General features: G+C 66.0%; 7 protein-coding genes across 7 annotated transcripts; 3 read left to right on the top strand and 4 right to left on the bottom strand.

Annotated features, from left to right (window-relative positions):
* Positions 1-4: 4 nt before the first annotated feature.
* EMIHUDRAFT_458239 (hypothetical protein) lies at positions 5-654 on the bottom strand (the record flags this gene model as incomplete). Its single annotated transcript, XM_005774357.1, has 2 exons — positions 5-493; positions 566-654. Coding segments are annotated over 2 exons (258 nt in total), but the record flags the coding sequence as incomplete, so codon positions are not given.
* Positions 655-1,147: 493 nt separating this feature from the next.
* EMIHUDRAFT_240651 (hypothetical protein) lies at positions 1,148-2,703 on the bottom strand (the record flags this gene model as incomplete). Its single annotated transcript, XM_005774356.1, has 7 exons — positions 1,148-1,300; positions 1,434-1,532; positions 1,604-1,762; positions 1,843-1,981; positions 2,066-2,115; positions 2,199-2,267; positions 2,515-2,703. 7 exons carry the CDS (start codon positions 2,701-2,703, stop codon positions 1,148-1,150), a joined length of 858 nt encoding a protein of 285 aa, XP_005774413.1.
* Positions 2,704-4,123: 1,420 nt separating this feature from the next.
* EMIHUDRAFT_44798 (hypothetical protein) lies at positions 4,124-4,731 on the top strand (the record flags this gene model as incomplete). Its single annotated transcript, XM_005774355.1, has 2 exons — positions 4,124-4,265; positions 4,337-4,731. Coding segments are annotated over 2 exons (537 nt in total), but the record flags the coding sequence as incomplete, so codon positions are not given.
* Positions 4,732-5,784: 1,053 nt separating this feature from the next.
* On the top strand, positions 5,785-7,329 carry EMIHUDRAFT_240649 (hypothetical protein; the record flags this gene model as incomplete). The annotated part of the gene is made up of 5 exons (XM_005774354.1): positions 5,785-5,823; positions 6,286-6,543; positions 6,640-6,683; positions 6,760-6,829; positions 7,132-7,329. The coding sequence occupies 5 exons, from the start codon at positions 5,785-5,787 to the stop codon at positions 7,327-7,329; spliced, it is 609 nt and encodes a 202-aa protein (XP_005774411.1).
* Positions 7,330-10,666: 3,337 nt separating this feature from the next.
* On the bottom strand, positions 10,667-13,547 carry EMIHUDRAFT_444338 (hypothetical protein). The gene is made up of 5 exons (XM_005774353.1): positions 11,810-13,547; positions 11,672-11,734; positions 11,286-11,591; positions 11,026-11,217; positions 10,667-10,956 (listed from the first exon to the last, which is right to left on the bottom strand). The coding sequence occupies exons 1-5, from the start codon at positions 13,499-13,501 to the stop codon at positions 10,858-10,860; spliced, it is 2,352 nt and encodes a 783-aa protein (XP_005774410.1). The 5' UTR covers positions 13,502-13,547; the 3' UTR covers positions 10,667-10,857.
* Positions 13,548-14,190: 643 nt separating this feature from the next.
* On the top strand, positions 14,191-16,290 carry EMIHUDRAFT_444335 (hypothetical protein). The gene is made up of 5 exons (XM_005774352.1): positions 14,191-14,866; positions 15,074-15,146; positions 15,215-15,429; positions 15,512-15,591; positions 15,660-16,290. The coding sequence occupies exons 1-5, from the start codon at positions 14,201-14,203 to the stop codon at positions 16,264-16,266; spliced, it is 1,641 nt and encodes a 546-aa protein (XP_005774409.1). The 5' UTR covers positions 14,191-14,200; the 3' UTR covers positions 16,267-16,290.
* Positions 16,291-16,763: 473 nt separating this feature from the next.
* On the bottom strand, positions 16,764-17,537 carry EMIHUDRAFT_116902 (hypothetical protein; the record flags this gene model as incomplete). Its single annotated transcript, XM_005774351.1, has 1 exon — positions 16,764-17,537. One exon carries the CDS (start codon positions 17,535-17,537, stop codon positions 16,764-16,766), a length of 774 nt encoding a protein of 257 aa, XP_005774408.1.
* Between the last annotated feature and the right edge of the window lie 5,549 nt (positions 17,538-23,086).

The raw sequence follows: 23,086 nt of genomic DNA, 5'->3' as shown, positions 1-23,086 counted from the left end.
CGGCAACAGAACGAGTATCTTGTGCAAGAACGCAGGGTAAATGTAAGCCGGATGGCTCACAGGCCACCTCTTGCGCCCCGACTGACCGATCTACCGCACTGATCACTTCCGCCCCCTTGCTCCCAGCCCATCCACCTCGCCGAGTCCGAGATATGCCAAGGCGCCGCACACCTTATGAGGTTGTTATGCTGGCTGTCATAACAACCAGTGGGAGGTGTTATGAGTGTTACTGTATGAGGTGTTATGAGGTGTTATGAGGTGTTATGGTAGGGTGGGCATAACAGCCATAACAGTGATGGAGGTGTTATGGGGTGTTATGGGGTGTTATGGGGTGTTATGAGCAGCCAGCCATAACAGCTCTCCTCCTTGATTGGGGCCAACAGAAAGAGCCCTAGCACTGCCGGTTGGGCAAGGGGAAGTCGTGCTCCGCGCATGCCTCGGCGGTGACGGCAGCGGGCATCTCACGGACGGTTGCCTCGTCGCAGCAGGAGGCCTATGTAGCCAAGATACAGCCCCAAATGTGCTGTAGGAGAGAGGCAGCTAAGCGGCGATGTGAGCGGCTAGCCTTGAGCTTGCGAAAGTACCGCCGCTCTTCGCCGCGAGGTCCAGAGCTCTCCTCCCACTTTCCCGCCGCTTGCCGAATGTTGTAGATGGCGCCGCTAAAGGTCGAGGGCAACGACCCTAGGGAGGAGGGCAGCTCAGAGGAAGGAGGCCGCGCGGGTGGCGCGGAAGCTGCTGCTGGTGCATCTGGGACAAAAGCGATCTCTCAGCACCCCCTCTTCGCTACGGCACACCGAGAAAATTGTCCGCCTGAATCGCGATCAGCATCTCGAACACGCCTACTCACACTTCGATCACTGAAGAGACGATAAATTACCGCCGTCGACGCAAGTCTCTGGCAACCGATGATGTCCTTCCACAGAGAGTGCAGCAAGTCAGGCAGGATCAGCAGAGGTTGACGGAGTGAGCCGAGATGGGCCGAGATGGGCCGAGATGGGGCCGAGTTTGGCCGAGCTTGCCAAAGGCAGCCGGTGATGGCCTTCCAGAGGGCAGGTGGGTAGCCGCTCAGCGCCTCGGCGAGCGCGGGCTGGCTCAGGTCGTCCGCAAAAGAGAGGTTGAAGCCGGCCTGCGGCAATCCGCAGACGTCTCACCGCGTGATGCCTTGCGCAGCTCCGCCGCCAGATGTTGTCGCCTGTCGTACCGGCTCAAACCAACGCGCATTCCGCTCGTCCGTCGCGACGTACACCGGCACGCTCGGCGCAAAGCCTGCGCCTCGCAATCGCGCAGCGACGTCGGCCGCCTGCCCGTTGAAGACGGCGCCCCTACGACCTCGGCTGTCTCGGCTCAACCGCGGGTGGCAGGTCGCCACGTTGATGGAGCGCGGCGCGCCAGCTCTGGTAAGGCCTGTGCGTCGCCTTGTCTCCACGGCGGACGTGGATGGCGTTCCAGGCCGGACCGAGCCGCTGCTCCGCCATCGCCCGCGCGGCTGCCAAGAGCTCGCTCCGAAACCGAAGCGCCGGCCACAGCGCCGCCTGACGCGGCATGTTGGGGACGCGTCCCTGACGCGCCGCGTGGCATGCGTCGCCCGGCCAGACACCGCCACCTCGGCGTCGGCGCCCATCCGCCACCCCCACATGAGGCAGCAGCTGACGCGCAGCACGCGCGACGGCCGGCAACGCAGCAGCGACACAGCGCGGGCGGTCGCGCTCCATCGCGACATGTTGTGGTTGCACGACGGCGGTCGGACCGAAGACCAGCTGATCTAAAGGAGCAGGGTCGACTCGGTGGGAGCGGCGTTGTGCGGGTGGGTGAGGGAGGCGACGTGATCTCTCCACCACGCACCTCCACCTCCCCTTCCTTGACGGCAGAGCGGTTGAGCAGGTCATGCAGCATCGACGCGGAGCCGTGCCACGAGACAGCGGGCACCGCGCGGTTGAGCGCGCGCACGTCGATCAGCCGCGAGAAGGGCACCAGCTCAAGCCTACGCCCAAGGTTCCGCCGAGGTCCGCCGAGGCCCGCCGAGGCTGCGCGAGAAGGTGATCAGCTCCCGCCTCGTTTCAGCCACCTCACGATCGACGCCGTGTGGCGCAACCGGAGGCAGGATGAGAACACGGCCTACATGGGTGTGCGAGGTGGTCAAACGGCCTCTTCCAAGCTGCGTGCTTGGGAGTCCGGGACGCACCCAGCTGAGCGGCGACGTCCGCAGCCATGATGAGGTAGAAGAGCTGGTTTCCTATGTGCCAGCTCGGAGACATCTTAGGCTTTGTCTGGTCCGAGGCCGGGCGGAGAGGAAGAGCAGCTTTCCAAAGCCGCCAAAGGGCTCGTACCTAGAGGGAGGGCGCCTCGCAAGATTGCTCACTACGAGGTCTAGGGCGCTCAATCCCGTGAAACCCCTCCCCTCTGATCCTCACTAGCTGCTCCAGCGCGCCAGAGGAAGCGAGGGCTGGCCTCGAAATGCGGCTGCATCGCCAGCGCGTGCGGCCCATCGTCCGGAGATAGCCACATCCACGGCACCGGCTTGCGAGAGCGCTTGCGCATTCCAAATGCCGCGTCGACAAGTGACGCACGTGCTCGAGGTGCTGCGCCGGACGGGTTGGCAGCGACGAGAGCGGCTCGACCGCGGTCGCTCTCTGGAGCCCATGGCGACGCGGCGGCGGCGAGACTACAGGCGTGTGCCTTGCGCCGATGCGTGGTGCCAGCCATCGTGTGTCGTTTTGGCATACCTGGGTAGTGGTTGAACTTCCAAGTCGGGTTAGAGCGCGACCGTACAAGGTCCGAAGCGCACCATTTTCTTCTTATAGCTTTGTCTGCAGTGCGCCTCGCCTCCGCCACCACCGCCGCTCCCTCGCCAGACACGCCGCCGCCCACCCGCCTCCTCGACCTCCCCACGGACGGAGCTCTAGATAGACGGAGCTCCTCGAGCGCGAGAAAGAAATTCGCGGGCGCTCTCAACACTAGGATTGGCGCGCACTGGCACTAACAACAAAGAAAAAACAGAATAGACTTGACCCAGTTGGTACGCTCAATGCGCGCAGCCTGCTTGTTGATTGATGTTGGTGGCGTGCTGGCGTCGCCCGCCACTCACTCACTGTACTCTGTAGCCCTGCTGTACAGTGGGTTGCGGGCATTAAGAAAACAGGATTTTGCGGCACGCCGCCGTTTCTAAGGACTAAGCCTTTCCACAGCCCTCATCCACCCCACGCCGTGGTTTCTTAGCTCCGGCCGGCACTCAAGCCAGAGAGAGCCGGCCGGCCCGAAGGATTTTTAGGTAAGAGGTAAGCTGCGATCCGCGAGGGCGAACCGATGCCAGAGTCTGCCGCCGAGTCGGCTCTCTGGATGACGGGAAGACGCACACACACGCCTCCATCTACTCCACTCAGAACACCGCAGACTTGGAAAGTGACAAGTGCGCGCGCCGCAGGCCGGCAGGCGAAGAGAAATTTTGAGCTGGGGCTCCCATTCACATTCGTGTCCGGCCTTTTCTCGGGGCCGCGCCTGCGGCGCGCCGTGGTTTCTTAGATTTTTGCGGAAATCGCTCGGCGTGGTAGTATGCCCGCAACCCACTGAGCACTGTGTAGCCATGGACATCTGCTGCGTGTGGTGGACGACAAAGGAGGAGGCGCTCGCCGACGCCGCCTCCCCGCCACATACACAATCCGGTCCGTGTTAGGGCCCGCCACGTCTTTGCACTTTGGCGAACACGTGGAGGAACTGCTTAAATCTTAAAAGAAAGAAAGAAAACAGACAACCCAAGGGAGGGATGGGAGAACGGCACGCCGCCACCACACAGGGATTTTAAGGAGAGGAGAGTGATGCGCTAGCCGTCGCCCACCCTGGGGAGTCTGCCTCTTCGTATCTCTTTTCGCAGTCTCTCGCCGCTTCTCGCTGCAACCTTCATGCCACCTCGCGGCCGTCCCACTCTCGTCGTTCTCTCCCTTGTCACTTCCTCCTCTGTCGCGTCGTTCTCTTCTGCCTCGTCCTGCGGCGCCGCCGCCTGCCGGTCCCTTGTTCTCGCGGCTTCTTTCGCCTTTCGGCGCAACTCCGTCGGTGGGCGGCGGGCAGGCAAACTTTCTTTCTCGTCTTTCGGTGAGTGCGCGACGCGTTCGCGCAGGAGGCTGACCACATGGGTGTCCCATCCTTCTTCCGCTGGCTGGCCGAGCGGTATCCGCTCTCGCTCGAGCGGCTGCACCGGCCTTGCGGCTCGGAGGGCGAGGAGAGCCACGCAGGCGCCGGACCGATCGACAACCTGTACCTCGATCTCAACGGTGGCGGGCCGCGACGCTCGAGGCCTTGTGCTCCGCGGCCGCACTCACGGCCACCGCCCGCGCCCGTCCAGGAATCATCCACCCGTGCTTCCACCCGGAGCACGGCCCGCCGCCCGCCTCGGAGGACGAGGTCTTTCTCGCGATCCTCGCCTACATAGACCGACTGCTCGAGGTGGTGCGGCCGACCTCGCTGCTCTACCTCGCGGTCGATGGCCCCGCGCCGCGCGCGAAGATGAACCAGCAGCGCTCGCGCCGCTTCAAGTCGGCGGCCGAGGCGGTCGCGCGGGAGCAGCTGCGCCGCGAGGTGGAGCAGGAGTGGAGGGACGTCGGCAAGGAGCCGCCGCCGCGAGCGGACGGCGGGGAGGGCGGCGGCGGCGGGCTCAAGGACTCAAACATCATCACGCCCGGCACGCCCTTCATGGCGACCCTCGGCCGCTGGCTGCGCCACTACGCGTACGCTCGCATCAACGGCAAGCGCTTTGGCGGCGGCGAGGGGAGCGGCGGCGGCGAGGGAGGCGGCGTGGAGGGTGAGGGCGGCGAGGCCGGCGAGTGGACGATCGGCGGCGGCGGCGGGCTGACGATCGTCCTCTCGGACGCCTCGGTGCCGGGCGAGGGCGAGCACAAGATCTGCGCCTTCATCCGCTCGATGCGAGCCGCCGCGGCGGAGGCTGCTGCCGCCTCGAGGCTGCCCGCCGGCCCTGCGATCCACCACGCGATTCACGGCTCCGACGCCGACCTGATCATGCCTAGCTGATGGATCAACGTAGATGGTCCTTCGACTGCGAATTAGGCCTCGACGCCGACCTGATCATGCTCGCGCTCGCGACGCGCGAGCCCCGCCTCTCCGCCACGCGACGCCTCCCGGACGTGTCCGAGACCCGTCCCCGGACGCGTGTCCCGCAGGCGCGAGCCGCGCTTCTCCATCGTGCGCGAGGTGCAGCAGCGGGGCGGGCGCGGGCGGCGCCCCTCGGCGGGCGGTCCGTCCTTCGAGCTGCTGCGAGTGCACGTGCTTCGCGAGTACCTGACGAAGGAGCTCGGCGCAGGCTGCGACTGGAGCGGCGTGCGGCACGGCTTTCTGCCGCACCGCGCGATCGACGACTTTGTCTTTCTGTGCTTCTTCGTCGGCAACGACTTTCTGCCGCACATGCCCGCGCTCGAGATCCGGGACGGCGCGATCGACGCGATGATCGCCCTCTACAAGCACGCGATCTCGCGGCGCGAGCTCGACGGTTACATTACCGCCGACGGCGAGGTGTCGCTGCCTCGCGCAGAGGTGCTGGTCCGCGGCCTCGCCGAGTACGAGCGGCGCGTCTTCGAGTCGCGAGAGTGGCAGGCGGAGCGAGAGAGGCGGGCGGCGGATGAGCGGCGGGGCGTGCAGCGGCGGCAGCACCTCGAGGCGCTCGAGGGGGAGCGCAGCGAGGGCGTCTACCGCGGCCAGGCGGCCGTGCAGGCGGGCAGCGCGGCGACGGGCGGCCTCTCGCACGGCGCCGCGGGCGGCGGGCGGGCCGCACGCGTGCTGATGGCCAAAGGGGCGGCGATGGGCGGCGAGGCGGTCGCGGTCGGGGCCAAGCGGCCGCGCGGAGAGGAGCCGCCGCCCTCCGCGCCGCCGTCGCCGCCGGCAGACGATGCAGACGCGGAGGGCGGCGGCGACGGCGACGGCGGGCGGGGAGGGCGGCCGGCGGCGGCGGAGGCGGAGAGGTGGGCTGAGGAGGCGGAGGCGGAGGCGGGAGCGGAGGCGGGGGCGGAGGTGGGGGCGGAGGCGGCGGAGGAGGCGGCGGAGGAGGCAAACGGAGCACAGGTGGCGGCGGTGGCGGAGGCAGCGGCGACGGCGGCGGAGGCGGCGGCGGCGGCGGCGGCGGCGGCGGCGGCGGCGGCGGCGGAGGCGGCGGAGGCGGCGGAGGCGGCGGAGGCGGCGGAGGCGGCGGAGGCGGCGGCGGCGGCGGAGGCGGCGGAGGCGGCGGAGGCGGAGGAGGCGGAGGGTGCGGCGGGGGAGGGTGCGGCGGAGGCGCGTGACGTGGAGGCAGAGGTGCGTGCGAGGGTAGGCCGGTGGGAGAGGGGGGAGGCCTCTCCGTCCCGCGAGTGGGAGGAGGAGGGCGGCGAGGAGGAGGGTGCGGCGCCGCCGTCGCGCGGCGGCTTGCAACTCCCTCCTCGGCCCGAGAGGCAGCTCCCCTTTGTGTACGACCCGGCCAAGCTGCCTCCGCTGCCCGTGCTCGACGACCGCGGCGTCGCAAACTGCCCCGAGCAGCACCCCCCCTCCGCGTGGCAGCACCACCCCGCGGTCGGCGGCAGTGGTCCCCCTGACCGCCGCCTACCCGCGCCGAACCACCACCACCACCCGCCCCCGCCCCCGCCTCCGCCTCCTCCGCCCGAAAAGGAGCTGACGCCCGAGGAGCTGGCGGAGAGGGAGGCGGCGCAGCGGTGCGCGCGGCCTCCGAGGGGCAGACACGTCCGCAGACACGTCCCGCAGACACGCGTCCGCCGACACGTCCCGCAGGCGCGCGGCCTTCGAGGCCGAGTTCGACCGGCGCGCAAAGCAGCTCGGGGACGCGCCTCCCGAGGCGCGGGTCGACCACATCGGGTACGGCTCCGAGGGGTGGAAGCAGCGGTACTACACGCTCAAGCTGGGCGCCGCCAGCGCGGCCGAGCGCGCCGCCGTGTGCGAGGAGTACGTGCGCGGCCTCTGCTGGGTGCTCCGCTACTACTACCAGGGGGTGCCCAGCTGGGAGTGGTTCTACCCGTACCACTACGCGCCGCCCGCCTCGGACCTCGTCGGGATGGGCGGGCTCGAGCGGGTCAAGGAGCTCCTCTCCTATGAATTAATCACTTAATTAACTACTAATTAATAGGCGGGCTCGAGCGGGTCAAGAAGATCGTGCCGGGCGAGCCCTTCTCGCCGCTCGAGCAGCTCATGGCGGTGCTGCCGCCCCGCTCGGCGGCGCACGCCCTGCCCTCCGTCTACGCGCAGCTGATGGAGCCGGGCTCGCCGCTCGCCCACCTCTACCCGCTCGACTTTCGGCAGGACCTGAACGGCGCGCCCTCGCGGGGGGCGGAGGGCGGGCCCTAATGAGGCTGCCCGGGGCCGTTACACATGTATATGTCCCGTAGGCGCCGCCTCGTGGTGGAAGGCGGTCGCGCTGCTCCCCTTCATCGACCGGCGAGCGATGCGCGAGCAGCTCGAGCCGCGCCGCCGCAAGCTGAGCGCCGAGGCGGCGGCGAGGGACCGCTTCGGACACACGTACCTGTACGCGCCCGCGGGCACGCCCCTCGGCGACCAGATGGGCCGCCTCACCGAGCGCAGCCGCGGCATGGACGGCGCCGCCCTCTCGCGCGTGCAGGAGCGGGCCGAGCCCGAGGCGCAGCGCTGCGTCCCGCCGCTGCTGCTCACGCCATACGTCGCCGTCCCGCTCGGCGGCTCGCGCGCGCCGCCCTCGCCGCACCTGCCGCCCATCGCCGGCAACCGCGCCGCGTCATGCGTCGTGCGGCTGCCGCCGCTGCGGCTCCCGCTGCCGCCGGGCCCGTCGCCCGACCCGCGCGCCCCGCCGCCGCACCTCGGCCCGTATGACTGGCCGGTGCCGAGCCGCGAGACGAAGGTCTTCGAGGCGGCGCTGCAGGGGGGAGGGTGGAGGAGGGGGGAGGGCCGCGGGCCGGGGCGGTGAGGGAGAGAGGAGGGCGGGGGGCGGCGGCGGCGGCGTGCCGGAGAGCGCCCGCGAGGCGGGGGGAGACGAGATCAGAGAGAGCGCGCGGCTCCGCGGCGAGGGTCCGGCCTGCACTGTCGGAAAGGATTACGGCTCCTAAGAGTTGTTAACAACATTACAGCCATATTATAACCCGGCCATCACCCCCACCCGATCACCCTCATCCTGCAGCTGCTCCTGCGGCTTTCACCTCCCCGGCCCGCCTAGACGAGCTAGAGGTATAAGAGGAGAATATCGGAGAGCCGTTTATAGCGTTTTTCACAGATAGGTTGATAAGAAAAACAAGAAGCTCACATCAACGTTCATCGCAGACAGTGAGGGTGTGAGAGGCGGACCTAAGGAAGGTCCTACTTCACAGCCTTGTTATTGAGAAGAAAATACGTCTATGGCGCTGTGTGCGCTGGTCTGTGAGAGGTTGAGGTGCGAGCCCTGGAGGCCCTGGGGATGGGGGGATACTACCCGCGGGCCTAGAAGGCCCGCGCGCAGGGGTTGATGTTTTGCGCATCGCCACAGACGGCGGCGCGAGAGAGCTGTTGCGAGTGGTGCTGGGCGAAGCCCCGGGCGCTGCCGGAGGCTGTGCCGTAGTCGGTGCGGTCGACGGCGCTCGGGCTGCCGACCTCTTTGAAGTTGAAGATGATTCTCTTGGTTGGCGGCGCGATGCCGCCCTGGCTTTCGACGAGACATTTTGACGATTCCGGTCTTGACATGGAGCGCGTCGTAGTACTGTCCCTTGTGTGCTCTTTGACCCAGCCTTTGCCGGTCGCATGGACGAGCGGCGCGGGCCCTGTGACTTGTGGCCGCGCTCTTTGCACCCAAGAACCTTGAGGAAGGTTTGGTCGAGGGTGCCGCCGAAACCAAATTTGTGGGGCCCAGTGACGCACAGCATCCGCCGTGTGCCGCCGAGCCCTGCCCAGCCTGCCTGGTCTTTTGAGGGCGCTAGGCACCTTGACTTCGTAACAGTTTTTCGCGTCGCTGTACGCGCTGACTCCACTCCGTGTCCACAGCACAGTCACACACCTCACACAGTGTGTGCTATGTGTGGCGGATGCTGACGTCATCTGTTGTGCAACTAGTCCCCAGTCCTCCCGAACCCGATGCGCGATGCGCAGCAGAGCGAGAGAACAGAGATACACAGTCACAGATAGTAACCCCATATATTTAGTAACCCGCGTGCCGCGACCCGCGGGTGGTATAATTCTCGGCGTCTCGGCGGGGTGTCGCATACATGGACATCTCCACCCAACATCGGAAGATCCTTGGACTGTAGATCGTAGGTGCTTTTAGAGATCTCATAAGTGGCAAATCTCCTGCCAAGAGAAGCAGCAGATTGAAGAACTGGTGGAGGCAAATCTTCTTCGGTGTAGATGCTCGAGAGGAGTCCGAGATCTCGAGTTGGTGCGTGCAGTCGCTTGAGATCTTGCGACACAGAGGTGGAGATTCTGACTTCGCGCCAAAGGCGCCTAGAGATCGTGTGGGCCGACTGGAGATTGCAAAATGGCGCGAAAAGAGGGTGGAGATCCTTTTGCATTGTGAATGAATCCATAGCGCATCTCCTTGAAGGTTTGAGCCCCCCTCCTCCCCCGGGCACCCGAATCGAGATTGGAGATTGGAGATTGGAGATGGAGATCGGAGATCTGACTGGGATCCGGCCTAAGATGTAGCGACGCTGCTCGCTGGAGATTGGAGAGTACTGGAGAGATGGGGAGATCGGAGCCCCCCCAGCCCCTAGTGATGTCTCATAGTACATAGATGGCAGCGCGAACCACGATACCGCCCCCAGATCGGCGTAGACCGCGCGCGCAGCGCGCTCCGTGTTTGCAGACCGCCCTGGCGGACTCGTTTACACTTCCAAACTCAAGCCAGGCGCCGCAGGCCATAAAGAGGGGCGCAGATTAAACTGGCGCCGCAGGCTCCCCCGGGCCGTCCACAGAACCCTTTTTATAGAAACAAAACAAAAAACTCGATGCGAGACACCACTACGCACTAGGGGCTTGGGGGGGGGGGGGGGCTCCGATCTCCATCTCTCCAGTACTCTCCAATCTCCAGCGTCGCTACATCTTAGGCCGGATCCAGTCAGATCTCCGATCTCCATCTTCAATCTCGCCAATCTCCAACACGTCGTCCATCTTTAGGCCGGATTCGGTCAGATCTCCGATCTCCATCTCCAATCTCCAATCTCGATTCGGGGGGCCGGGGGAGGGGCGGGGGGGCTCGAACCTTCAAGGAGATGCGCTATGGATTCATTCACACTGACCATCTCTCGCACTCGTCTCCAATCTCCAAATCTTCTACTTGGCCACTGTCGCCGCCGGCAGCAATCTACGACCTCCCATTTTCAATCTTCGATCTCGAATCTGGGGCGGACGGCTGGGCGCTAGCGGCTAGGATCTACAATCTGCATTCTCCATCTCCGATCTCCAACATTTTGGCCCGTGTTGCTGCTCAGCGATCTGCAATCCACAATCTCAATCTTCGATCTTTAATCGAATCTTTAGGGTTTTGACTGGGGAACCGGACAGGGGAGGGATCTACTGGCGTGTGGCGAGACTTGGGCGTGTCCGTGTGAGAGATCCGCTAGGATCTCCAGTCTTAATCTACTATCTCTCTACCCCAACGCCCAACGATCTCCTGTTCTCTTTTGCGCAGAGAGAGATGTCTCTCCATTACTCGACTCCTCGGTGTCGTGACGGACTGACGTGTTCGTTTGAGCGGGATAGTGAGAGTTGAGTAGTAATCGTTGCACTACAAAGACACCCGCCCTCTCAGCACAGCCACACCCACGGCGTCCATGACTGCATGCCCCGAATCGAGCGCATCCGCGCAACCGACCGCAGCCCGGTGCGTCCACGCCCCGCGGCCACCCAAGCGCATCCAGATCGGACCCGGGTAGCGCCGGCTCAGAAGAGGCCGAACCAGCGAGTCTTCGGGGGCGCCACCTCATCGATGGCCGCAAGCTCCTCCTTGGTGCAGGCGGTGCTCTTGGCCTTGGCGTAGTCCTGCGAGGCGACGGGCGAGAGGTGAGCAGCGGTCGCTCTGGGGTCGGGGCGAGGGCGGCCGCGGCGCGCCTTGATCTCCATGTAGTACTTGAGGTGCTCGACGCGGTACGTCTCCATCGTGGACTTGAGCTCATCCTGCTCCTCCGAGCTCACGACCAGGCCGAGTGCGCTCTCGTAGTCGCCCTTCGCCGTGTGGTGCGAGAGCCACTCGAGGCGGCACTTCTCGTTGAAGCTGCTCTCCTCGGCGCCGACGCGCGCAAACTGCGCACACGGGTGCGCACGGGTGAGGGGCGAAAATGTCGGGGGGGGGGGGGGGGGGGTGGCGGCACCTCCTCGGTCGTGCACGCGAGCTCGCCGGCCTTGTCAAACTTGCACTCGGAGAGGTAGAAGTCGAACCACTCGAGGCGCGACGCCTCCTGCTGCGCCTCCTCGTGCTCGTCGCACTTTGCAATCTCCTCCTCGTTGAGGGCGTACTGCTTCGCAACGTGGAACTTGCCCTGCTTGCACATCTCGGCGACGTACGCCACGCGCTTCGCCTCGAACTTCTCGTCCACCCCCGCCTCCTCCTCTGGCGTGATGCACATGCCGACCGCCTTGCTGTAGTCGGACACCTCGATGTAGTAGGACAGCCAATCCTGCAACGGTGGGGGCGGAGGGGGGAGGCGGAGGGTGAGCGAGCGGGCGGGGCGGGGCGCGCGGGGAGGCGGCGGCGCGCCTGGCGGCTCTTCTCGGTGTGCGCCTCCTCGGCCTGCGCGACGTCGTCCTTCTCGTCGTCCGCCTCGGCGAGCTTGGCAGCCTTCTTGAAGTCGCCCGCCTCCTTGGCCGCCGCGATGTTGGCCTTGCGCTGCGCCGCCTGCTTTGCGTCCACGTCCGCGTACTCCGCCTCGGTGACGCAGAGGTCGCGCGCGTGCTTCCAGTCGCTCTCGGCGAGGTAGAAGGTCAGCCACTCGACGCGGCACTTCTCCGGGTACGCCTCCTCCGCCGCCTTGACCGCCGCCTCCTCCTCCTCGCTGATGGCGTAGACGTAGCAGTTCTTGAAGTCGCCAGTGTCCATCGAGTAGTTGAACCACTCCTTCCGGTCCGCCTCGCGCTTGGCGTCCAACTGCGCCAGCTCCGCCTCGCCCGACGCCAGCTTCTTCGCCTGCTCGTACTTGCCGGCGGCGAGCGCAGCCTCAAAGGTGGTGGCGCGCTCCGACTCGTGGTAGGCGGCCTCGGCCGCCTTGAGCGCGGCCGCCTCCCCGTCGCTCACGGTGTACTTGCCGGCCTCCTTGAACTCGCCGGCCTGCGTGTGGTAGTCGAGCCACACCTTGCGGGCCGCCTCCTCGCTCGCGTCGACCAGCTCGTGCTGCGCAGGCGTCTTGGCGAGCTTCTTGGCCTTGCCGTAGTTGCCGGCCTTGAGCTCCTTCTTGATCTTGAGGTCTTCGACAGCCGCGAGCTCCTCCTCGGTGACCGCGTAGTTGCCCGCGCTGTAGACATCCTCGCTGGCGAGGGAGTGGGCGAGCCACTCTCCGCGGTTCGCCTCCTGCGCGTCGTGCACGAGCGCGTAGTCCTTGTCGTCGACGCACATCTGGAGAGCTTCCTCGTACTCGCCCGCCTTGACGTGAAACTCGAGCCACTCGACGCGCGCCGCCTCCAGCTCCGCGTCGCCCGCCGCCGCGCACCCGGTCGCCGCCTCGGCCTCGAGCGCCTTGACGCGCGCCTCCTCCTCGTGTCCGACGTAGAGCTCCTTGGCCATCTGCAAGTCCTTATTCTCCATCGCGAAGTTGTACCACTCCTTGCGGTTCGCCTCGAGCTCCTCATCCGAGGCCGCGGAGCTCACCGGCGCCGGCTCGGGCGCCGGCGCCGGCGCGGCCTTGGTCTTGGACTTGCGCGGCGACTTCTTCTCCTTGCGCGGCGAGGCCGCGGGCGCGGCGGGCGCCTCCTCGGCGGGGATCGGCGACGCGGCGGGCGCCTCCGTGGCGTACTCGGCGGCGGCGGTCGTGGCGACGGCCTCCGGCTCGACGTCGCGCGACTTTGGGGCGAGGCTGCGGGCCGCCGGCGCCACCGCCTCGGGCGCGGGCGCCGGCTTTGGGGCGGTTGCCTTTGGCGTCTCGGCGCGCGGCGAGGTGAGGAAGGAGGCTCCGGAGGTGTACTTGAGCACCGAGGCGGACGACACGCCCTTCTGCGCGGCGTACGTGCCCGAGAAGGCGGCGTGCAGCTCCTCGCTGTGGTAGGCCTGGAGGTCGGCGGCGACGGCCGACTGAGCGGCCGCCGAGCACATCAGAGTCTTCCATGCCTCGGCGTCCGCCTCGAACTTGACGCAGATGCGCTTGCCCGGCAGCACGAGCACGAGGTCGGCGTCCGAGTCCTCGCCGGCGCAGGCCGAGATCTCGGTCACCTTGCGCAGGTCGAATTTGCCGGTGCGGTCGGCGAGCGTGTCCTTCTTGAAGTACGCGACGTTGAAGCCCTCGAGCTTGAAGTAGCGCCGCTCGGAGCGCTTGTTGAACTTGCTGCCGCGGTGCGTCTTAAGGCACCAGCCCTCCTTGGTCATCGTCATGGCTGCCATCGCCTTGGAACGCTGTGTGGGTGGCCTCTAAATGTGCGCGCTAAGGAGACGACGCTTCCACCTTCCGGAATTAGCGGCCGCCGGCGTGAATGAGCGTACCCCCCGAGTACACACACACACGTTTTAGGTATGTTGTTGGCAAATCAAGACACAGACCTCACACAGAATCACAGCGGGAGGAAAGCGGCGAGTCGCAATTCCAGGGGTCGTTGTGGCGGGCCACCCTGTCCAGAGAGGCATGGATGCCAATCTGGGGTCTCTCGACCGAGTCTGATTTCGCCTCGCCGCCTCCCGGTGGTAAGGCTGTAGAGCCAAAGCGGCGGAGATGGCGGGGGAGGGCGGGGGATCGAGGAAAGCACTACTCGCATCGACCCTTCACGAACCGAAAGGTTCGTGAAGGGTCGGTTGATCATTCACGCTCCCACAGTGGCGGGCACGCTCCTCCCCCCCCCACACATACTCACAAGAGAGAGAGAGACAGAGAGAGAGAGAGAGAGAGAGAGAGAGAGAGAGAGAGAGAGAGAGAGAGAGAGAGGAGGAGGAGGAGGAGGACGAAGAAGAAGAAGAAGAAGAGAGAGAGAGAGAGAGAGAGAGAGAGAGAGAGAGAGAGAGAGAGACAGAGAGAGGAGAGAGGAGGAAGAGAAGAAGGAGGATTACGAAAATAGAAAAACGAAGATCCGCACTTGTCCCAATCTCGATATGCTGCTTGTTGCGGCCGCATCATCGCTGCTCTCTTCCTCGCTTGTGCCGGGCGGCCGGCCGGTAGGCAGCACTGTCGTCGCGCGCTCCGCCCCGCCGATCGCCCAGTTCGGCACCGGCAATTTCGACCGGGCGCAGGCGCGCCGCGTGGAGGCGGCGAAGGTCAGCGATCCGACTGCGAAACCCGACTTTGGAGGCCTCGCGGTTTTGACGGCGAGCGCGGTCGTCATCCCGCTTGTGTTCCTGTCTGGCATCTACTCTGGTGGACCTGGCAAGAAGACTCCCTTCACCTTCACCGACAGCATCAGCCCGGCGGCCGTCGCGGAGCGCGAAGTCGTCGCAAAGAAGCGGGCCGCCTTTGAGGCGGAGCGAGCGGCGCAGCTGAAGAAGGAGGCGGAGAAGCGGGCGGCCGCGGAGAAGGCACAGGTGAAGGAGCTCGAGAAGGAGGCGAAGGTCGAGGCGACCGTCAAGGCGAAGGAGTCGAGGGGCGCTCCGGTGGCCGTCCCGGCGCCGGCGGAGAAGAAGAAGGCGGCGGCGCCGGCGCCGCCTCCGGCCGCCAAGGAGGACGTCAAGGCCAAGGAGGCGGCGAAGAAGGCCGAGGCCGAGGCGAAGGCCAAGGCTGAGAAGGAGAAGGAGGTCGCGGCGAAGGCCAAGGCGGAGAAGGAGGTGCCGCCCACTCTCGCCACCGCGCCAGCCTGCCGCCGCCGCCACCCTCGCCGCCCCCTCGCCGCCACCCTCGCCGCCACCCTCGCCGCCCTCGCCGCCGCCGCCGCCGCCGCCGCCGCCGCCGCCGCCGCCGCCGCCCTCAACAACCCGCACCCTCCCCACCAGCACCCACGCCAGCTTCCTCACCCGCCGCCACTCACGCTGCAGGCGGCGGAGGCCAAGGCGGCGGCGGAGGCCAAGGCGGCGGCCGAGAAGGCGGCGGCGGAGAAGGCGGCGGCGGGTGAGTCTTGACACGATGTGGGGCCTCCCCCTGAAGCTTCTCGCGACCCATTCTGTAGGCGGCGGCGGAGAAGGCGGCGGCGGAGAAGGCGGCGGCGGAGAAGGCGGCGGCGGAGAAGGTTGCGGCGGAGAAGAAGGCTGCGTCGGATGCGCTCGAGAGGAAGGCGGCCGAGGCGCGCGCCCGCGCGGCGGAGCTGGAGAAGTCGGCCCCGAAGAAGGTGTCCAAGAAGGCCAAGGCGGCGGAGCAGAGCGCCGCAAAGGCGCAGGCGGAGGCGGACGCAAAGGCGGCCGATTAGCCGCGATCAGCCGCGGGATCACCGCAGGCCTTGATCTGCGCTGTGTGAAGCCACACCCGCTCGCCAGCAGGCGGCCAAGGCCCAGGCGGCGGCGGATGCCAAGGCTGCGCGCGAGGCTGCTGCGAAGGAGCGCGCCGCCGCCAACGAGGCTCCTCTCCCCCTCCCCTCCGCTCTTCCTCTGCTTCTCCCTCCGTCACTCCCCCCCCCCCCTGTCCACCAGGCGGCCGCAAAGGAGCGCGCGGCTGCCAACGAGGCAGCTGCCAAGGAGCGCGCGGCTGCCAAGGAGAAGGCGGCGGAGGCGAGGGCGGCAGCGGAGAAGGAGAAAGCGGCCGCCGCCGCGCAGAAGGCGGCCGAGAAGCCCGCGCCAGCGCCCAAGGCCGAGAAGCCCGCGCCGGCGCCGAAGGCGGAGAAGCCCGCGCCGGCGCCCAAGGCGGAGAAGCCCGCGCCCGCGCCGGCTGCCGAGGCGCCCAAGCCTGCGGCTGCGCCGGTCGTGGCGCCGGCCGACGGCATGCTGTCCACAAACGAGGCCAACAACATCCTCGCGAACTACAAGGCCTCCAAGGCCAAGTGAGTGCACTGACAACTCCTCCGGCGACCAGACGCCACCCCACAGCCAGTACTGGCGCATGCGGCGCAAGCAGCCCCCCGCGTACTCCTCCGCACACGCGCGTCTCTACGCCTCTCGGCACCCGCCAGGGGTCCGGCCGACTCGCTGGCGGGCGCGAGACGGTGTTTGGACGTGCTTGCAAGGAAGGACCTCAGCTGCGATGCTCCCTCGGCCCCATCTCACATGGTCTGATGTGGCAAACAGAATCTCTTTCGTGATTGAGTGAAACAAAAATAACATTCAAAAAAAGGCACGTCCGAAGAAAATTTCTTTTATCAAAACCCCCGCCCCCCGGCACAACGCCACGCCGTCGCATCGGGTGTTCAGTCGTCGCCGTCGCCGTCGCCATCGACGTCGACGTCGACGACGTCGACGTCGACGACAGCACGACAGTACGAACGTGAGAGTCAATGCTCGCGCAGCCGCTCCTCCCCGCCGCCGCACCGCAGCGGTCCGCGTGGGTGGGCACGGTCCACCTCCTCTGGCGATCCGCGAGGCCGCGCTCTACCTCCGAGGTCCTCTCGGCCGCTGCGGTCCTCGTGCTCCTCGTCCTCTCCAAGCTGCTCAACCTCACGCTGCCGCTGGTGCTTCGCCTCGTCGTCAACGCGCTCTCGGCGCCCGCGGGCGGCCTCGCACAACGCCAAGGAAACAACCCGCATTTTGGGAACTCTCTCTCCCACCTCTCCCGACAAAGGCGCTCGCGCCGAGTAGGCACTCAGGCCTTCATCTCCGCCATCTCCTTGCAGGTCAGTTTGAGCACGGGCTCCACCTGCGCGTCCTCCATGAAGTCAACCACCAGCGTGGCGGCCCAGCACGGTGCCGGGGAGGGCTGGTGCTGCAGGGTGCGCGCGGCGGGTTTCTGTCGGTCTCCACAGAGCAGGGCGCAGCCGGAGGAGACCGGCCCAAGCGTGTAGCACGAGGCTCCTGCCGGGAGCTGCAGCTGCGCCGTCTCGTACGCCGGGTCCACCTTAGAGCTGCGCTCGTTCGAGAAGCAAACGGAGAAGTCGAGCTTGTGCCGCTCGCGACGGTCAAAGAGGACGGTGGTGACGGTGCGGCGCTGCCTGTAGTGCTTGTCGGCGTGGCGGCGGATGCTGCCGAGCGGCGGGTAGAGGCGGACGGCCTTGTGCAGGCGGTAGCCTGCGCGCCTGTCGAGCGCCTCGAGCAGCCGCTTCAGACGCTTCAGGGCAGCGGTGCCCGCCTTGCCGGCCGCGCGAGAGGTGATCGCCGCCTTCAACGCCTGGTGGTTGCAGGTCGTGTCCTCGTAGATGAAGGAGGACGGGTGCCCGCCCGCCGCGGTGAAGCCGAGACCGCGCGGCTCGAGAAGCGCCGTCAAGGCCAGCGAGCGAAAGAGCTCCGAGAGCAGCCGGCCCGGGAAGGCGGCGTCGAGCAAATTGTGAGGGAGCGTCTCAATCTCGCGTAACGCCGCGTCGTGGATGAGCACGCCGGGCGTGAGCTGCTGCAGGACGCGGCGGCGCCGGAGGACGTGCATGGATGATGGGGTTTGCGACGCCCTTTCGGCACCAACTATCGCCGCGAAATGAAAAAGCAATCTCGTTTCTCTTTTTCATTTCGTTTTGATTTTAAAAAAATCTTGCCGAGGTTGCCCTACCCCTCGGCGCGTCTGAATTCGGACGCCTGTGCTACCCTTCACACATGGCCGCCGTGCAGGGGGGCGGCTGGGCGCGGTGAGGCGGGAGCCACCGGCACCGCCCCCAGCGGGCCGGATGATTGGCATCGGGTTGCGGGCAAGAGAGCCCTAGCCCTGGGGGTGCGCGTTCGCAGGGCAAGGGCCGTAAAGTAAACACGAGTCTCCGACCTCCGAGGGTTGGCTCCGTGTACCGGGTTTCCCCTTAACTGCAGAACGCCCCCTCTACTCGGAGCTAGCAGAGACGACACTGTACACCACGCACGTACACAGGCTAAGATTGGTACGACCAATGCAGTCAGAGTACTAAGACGTCACTGACGCTGCTGCCGATATTCATGCAATATCAGGTTTCCAGTGTGACTACATCCTCGTCTGCGTGCGCTGGAGCAGTGGCACCGGGTCGGCGGCGTGGCGGCGCTACAGGCGCCAGCGCGAGAGACGGCCAGGGGAGGGGGTGGAGAGGCAGGCGGAGAGGTGCGCCGCCTACCTCGCCCGCCCGACGATGTGATGGAGGATACTTTCTACGCATTCAACACATGCTCTGCACAGCTGCCGGCGTGCTGCTGCTGCAGCGGGGAGAGCAGCCCCGCCCGCGATTCTTTTCTTTTTAAGCATTCTTTTCTTCTTCGTACACCTTTGGCGCCACGTCGGCAACGGGCGATTTAGCCGCACATGTTCCGCGTCCTGCTCCGCCGCGGCGTCAGTGCGCCCTTCGTTGCGTCCGCAGCGATGGCTGCCGTTTCGGAGAGGCCCTGCCGCAGCGAGGGGCCACACGGCACGTCCGATGCGGCCGGATCGCCCCCGAGGGCCAGCATCTGCGAGGGGCCACGCCGCCCCTCCTCCTCCGCCGGGGCGGCCACGGACACCTCTAACCCTCTGGCCAAGAAGCTGCGGGGCTGCCCGACGGTGGCGCCCGGGGCGCTGGACCCGGGGCAGGTGGAGGGGTACCGGGAGGTGGCAAGGCGCAAGGTGGAGAATCTGGAGGCATACGCTTCGCGAGTGTTCAGGCTGCGCGAGGGCACAGAGATGCTCCTCGAGCGACCGGCCGGCCCGCAGCTCGAGGGGCCGACCGGCTCGCTGCCGATTGTCCGCATCAGCGAAGAGGCACGGGCGACGGAGGAGGAGGTGGCGGGAATGATTGGGGTGGTCGCGTGCGAGAAGGGCGCCTTTGCGCAGGCCATCAACAAACGCAACAGCCGCGCCGTCGGTCTGAGCGACAGCGAGTCGTTCGCCGTGTGCTACCCTGACGGATCCATTGCTGCCCTCGTCCTGCGGGACAAGCTCTCGCCGGAGGGTGCGGCCGCCTGGAAGGAGTTTGAGGGCATCCACGATGCCATTGCGGTCCCCTGGGCGCTGGGCTGCGAGGCCGAGGCAAACACGGACCCGCAGCGCGTGCTCGCCTCCCTCAAGACACCCGAGGGAGCTGCCGGCCTTCGGATCGTGGGGGGCTTCCACGTGAGCTCGATCGGCGCGCGCAGCGGCAACACCGACAACAAGCTGATGGTTACGTACACCAACCGCGAGGGCAAGGAAATCGTGTTTGGCACCGGCGGGTGCCCGGTCGATCGGCACCGGTACTCCTCGACGGAGGTGGAGCACATCTACGATCGCCACCCTGCGGTTGCCGCGCTGTTGGGGGAGCTGCGCGAGCTCTATGCCGAGCACACCCTCCCCTTCATGAGGGCCAAGGGCTTCCCCGCAGAGGTGATCGACGGGCTCGACCCTCTCTCCGGCACGGAGCTCGCCTCGATCGTCTGCAACGAGCACATGAAGAGGATGGGCATCCACCACGACCCGTTGGCCCCTCTGCCGGCCGGGATCGCGGGGCCCACCGGGTGGGAGCTGCGCGAGGAGATTTGGCGGCGGCAGCACAAGGGGGGGCGCCTCTTCCTCGCCGACGGCCTGTTTTGCCTCGAGTACAGACCTCGCGATCTCGTGCTGCTGGACGGCCGCTTTGCACACGGCGTCAGCTCTCTCCGCGAGCTGGGCGGCCAGGAGTCGGTCCGGTACCGTCCAGAGCTCCGGCGCTTCTCGACCGTCCTCTTCTCGCGCTGGAAATCCGAGAAGGTCAAGTGCGAGAAGACCATCCGCAAGGCGGGGCTGTTTGCGACCTGGGACAAGAAGTGGTGGGACAGCGTGCCCTGGAAGGAGGGGAAGTGGCCGGCAGAGCAGGAGGGGGGGGGAGGCCCCCTGGGGCGGGGGCATCGCACGCGTGTGCAGGCGGTCCGCTACACGGACTCGGCCACGGAGGGACGGCAGGGCGGCTCGTAACACCAATTATCAGGTGCGCCTCAGTTGTTGCATGGCAGCCCGCAGCCTGTTTTGTGACTTTGTACAAAAACAGGGGAGGTGAATCGTACTCATACAATATTACAATCCTGATTCAACACAAACGTAGTCGAGAGAGCGTGTGAATGTGAACACAAGAGCGGGCTCTAGGAAGGGCGCAGGGTTCAGTCTTGGGTGCGTGCGGGATCCGCCGCAAGCGACAGGTCAGCGAGAGTTTAATGAAAAAGCCCATCTAGTTTCGTTCGTTCGTTTAAAATAATCTTACGGGCTGCCCCACACTCAACTGCAGACGACGCGGTACCGACGGGTGAGCGAAGCTCGAGCACGCGGAAAGTTGTATGCAATGGGAGGCAGGGATTCCCGCCATGCGGAGCGCCTGCGGGCCCGTCTCTGTACAGAGAAGCTGAAGCGCAGGCGCATTCGTCACGCTATCTGATGCCTTGACCTACCTACCTAGCTAATCAGCCCGCAATGTGGGGAAGGCAGTGGCGCCCCTGGAGATCATGCGAGGGCGTCCATGTACAGCCACTCTGGGTGGGGTGGCCGTGGTGTGAGAGCTCTCCGTGTGCTGTCTGTGTGTGAGCTGTGAGGCGTCGGACCGGCGCGACCGCAGGCAGATTTTGAGGGGTTTCTTGCCACAAGCGTGAAGCCGAAGGGTTTCTCAGGGTGGGGTGGTGCATTTTCCCAACCAAAGCTCCAAGTGCCCCAAAAACTTCCGAGAAACCCTTCGGGTCGCTCCTCATCGCAAACCCTGTCAGCAGAGTCCCCCGACGGGAATGTACGTAAGTGAACACACCAGTGAGGGAGGGCGAGACGATCGAGGGGTCCCGTACCATGCGGAATCGACCCTATCCAGTGCTCAAGTGCTCAAGAGCTACGTACACTGAAAAAGTGGGCATAGTGTTTAGGTATGTAGGTAGTGTGCGAACTAGTTTCGAATTCGATCTCACGCATGCTATCTCAACTGCACCCCGATCCCCAGCACTGCAGTGTTTCGTGCAAGTTCTCGGTTACTGGACCGTCACGTGTTCAACGACGTTGAACAGTGTTCAACCACGGCGCTGTTCACAGCGCGCGCGGACGGCCGTTCTGCGAGTCCAGCTCCGCTGGACTTTTGTAAAGCATGCTTGTGGCAAGTTATAGACGCTAGTATCGACCTCAGAGACCCAAACCCGAATTAATAATTAAGGCTCAAAGTATGGTTGAACAACCGTTGAACAAACAGGTTGAACAACGATATCCGACTAGTGCGACCGCTAGACGGCGGTCTCCGCCGGCCCCAAGGCTGCCCAGCCCCAGTACCACACCGGCCACGTAGACCGTAGCGCTGGAGTTGGTCAGTGAGGCACTAGACGGGCTACGGAACCATGCGCGCGCCGGCCGGATAGGCTGCGCGCAGGGGCCGCGCCGCCTCGATTTCGCATCTCCGCTCCGCGGCCGACTGAGGGGCCAGCTCGCCCGGCGACAAGCCCAGCCATCGCCCAGCGCCCCGTATCGACGGCGGGCACGCAAAAAACCCGCACCTACGACTAGGGTGAGCCCGTGAGGGCGTCGGTGTCGGCCGCGGGCGGGCTGCGAGGAGGGCGCGGGTGGGAGCATGGGAGATGCACCACCGCTCGACGAAGACGCGCCCGACGAAGCCCTGCTTGCGGAGGATGGTCGATCCTCACCTACTAGCGTCGGGCGTGTGCGAAAAAGAGCGCAAATCGGAGCTCAACTCGCGCGCGGCTGGGAAAGGGGTGTGGCACCCCTCCGAAGGCGCCTCGCGAGGAGCTGCTGCTGCCTCCAAACGCGCTCGGGCAGCACGTCGGCGCGCCTGCGGGGTTGGGGAGGTGAAACTATGCTTGCTGGCACGCGCATCCCGCACCACCCCCACGTCCGCGCGCACCATGCCGCCATCCCACCTCACAGCCAAGCGCCATCGCCGTCGGACGCGGCGACGCCGAGCGGTGGCCTCGCAGACGACGAGCGCGATGAGGCCGCCGCGCCGCCGGGGTGGCCGGCGCGTGCCAGCCGCTGGCCCGTCCAGCGTGGTGGGACCGGCTCGCCCATCCTGGCCCGCGCGCTTGCCGACGCGAGAAGATCGCGCGGGAGGGCAAAATGTGGCAAAAATGGCCGTTTTGCCAATCCTTCACGGCGACTTCACGTCGGAACGAGTCGGATCGACGACTCCCCGCCTGCACCAGCGTGTGCGCCTTGCAATTCTATACAGAATCGACACGTGGTACGTCTTCTCAATCGCTCGTGGAGAGGAGCTACGGCCATTCCTAAGTAGTGTTCAACGACGTTGAACAATGTTCAACGTCGTTGAACACGGTCCAGTAACCGTTCTCGTCCTGAAAGCTCCTGGTCCCGCCCTTGGGCAGCCTGCTGGGTTTGGGATCTGACAAAGGTCGGGGGTCTGCGTAGGTCTAGAAGTGAGGGTGAGATTTGCTCTGACCGGTGAAAAACAGTCAGGCTTGGACTGGACACCAATGCGCTCACAAGTTTTATTTTTTATTTAAGTCCCTCCCGGGAAATCCGTTCGCACCCGTCGCGGGAGGGGCCGGCGCAGCAGGCAGCTCTCACCCGCCACCATAAGGCACTCACACACTGGCATCTTTGGGCCGTCCTCCCCACTCGCCCCCGCCCCCAGAACCTCCTGCTCGCCTCTCCAGCACGGGGCTCGCGCGCCGAGAGGGAATGCAAGCAGGGCTGGGGCAGGGACCGCGACGGCCGAAAACGGGCTGCTCTTGACTGAGCCCCTTCTTTCCTCCCAGGTAACTCCCTTCAGTCCCGCATCTGGGCTCGCCCTATCTGGCGTTGTCGGCATTGGGGTCGGCAGCGGGCTCGCAACGCGCCCAAGCTGGGGCTGATGATGATGCTCCACGCTGCGTTGACTCGTCAACGCGGTGTGGTCGAACCTGGCCTCGCCCGCGCGGTCGCTGTGTTTGTGGGCCGCTCTGTGGCTGTGCGACGCGCCCAAGCTGGGGCCGATGATGGACACCCTCCACGCTGCGTTGACTCGTCAACGCGGTGTGGTTGACCTGGCCTCGCTCTGTGGCTGTGCGACGCGCCCAAGCTGGGGCCGATGATGGACACCCTCCACGCTGCGTTACTCG

Source organism: Emiliania huxleyi (assembly GCF_000372725.1).
Source record: "Emiliania huxleyi CCMP1516 unplaced genomic scaffold EMIHUscaffold_313, whole genome shotgun sequence".
In the NCBI taxonomy this organism is placed as follows: Eukaryota; Haptophyta; order Isochrysidales; family Noelaerhabdaceae; genus Emiliania; species Emiliania huxleyi.
Note: the sequence above shows the minus strand (reverse complement) of the source record. Positions and strands in the feature narration are given on the sequence as shown.

Coding starts and splice junctions, on each gene's coding strand:
- EMIHUDRAFT_444338 (XM_005774353.1), bottom strand. CDS start 13,501: ATGGCAGCCATGACGATGACCAAGGAGGGCTGGTGCCTTAAGACGCAC. Junction 11,735..11,809: donor CGGACGTGGACGCAAAGCAG/GCGGCGCAGCGC, acceptor AAGCTCGCCGAG/GCGGACGACGAGAAGGACGA. Junction 10,957..11,025: donor AGTACTACATGGAGATCAAG/GCGCGCCGCGGC, acceptor GTCGCCTCGCAG/GACTACGCCAAGGCCAAGAG.
- EMIHUDRAFT_444335 (XM_005774352.1), top strand. CDS start 14,201: ATGCTGCTTGTTGCGGCCGCATCATCGCTGCTCTCTTCCTCGCTTGTG. Junction 14,867..15,073: donor AGGCCAAGGCGGAGAAGGAG/GTGCCGCCCACT, acceptor CTCACGCTGCAG/GCGGCGGAGGCCAAGGCGGC. Junction 15,592..15,659: donor CGCGCCGCCGCCAACGAGGC/TCCTCTCCCCCT, acceptor CCCCTGTCCACC/AGGCGGCCGCAAAGGAGCGC.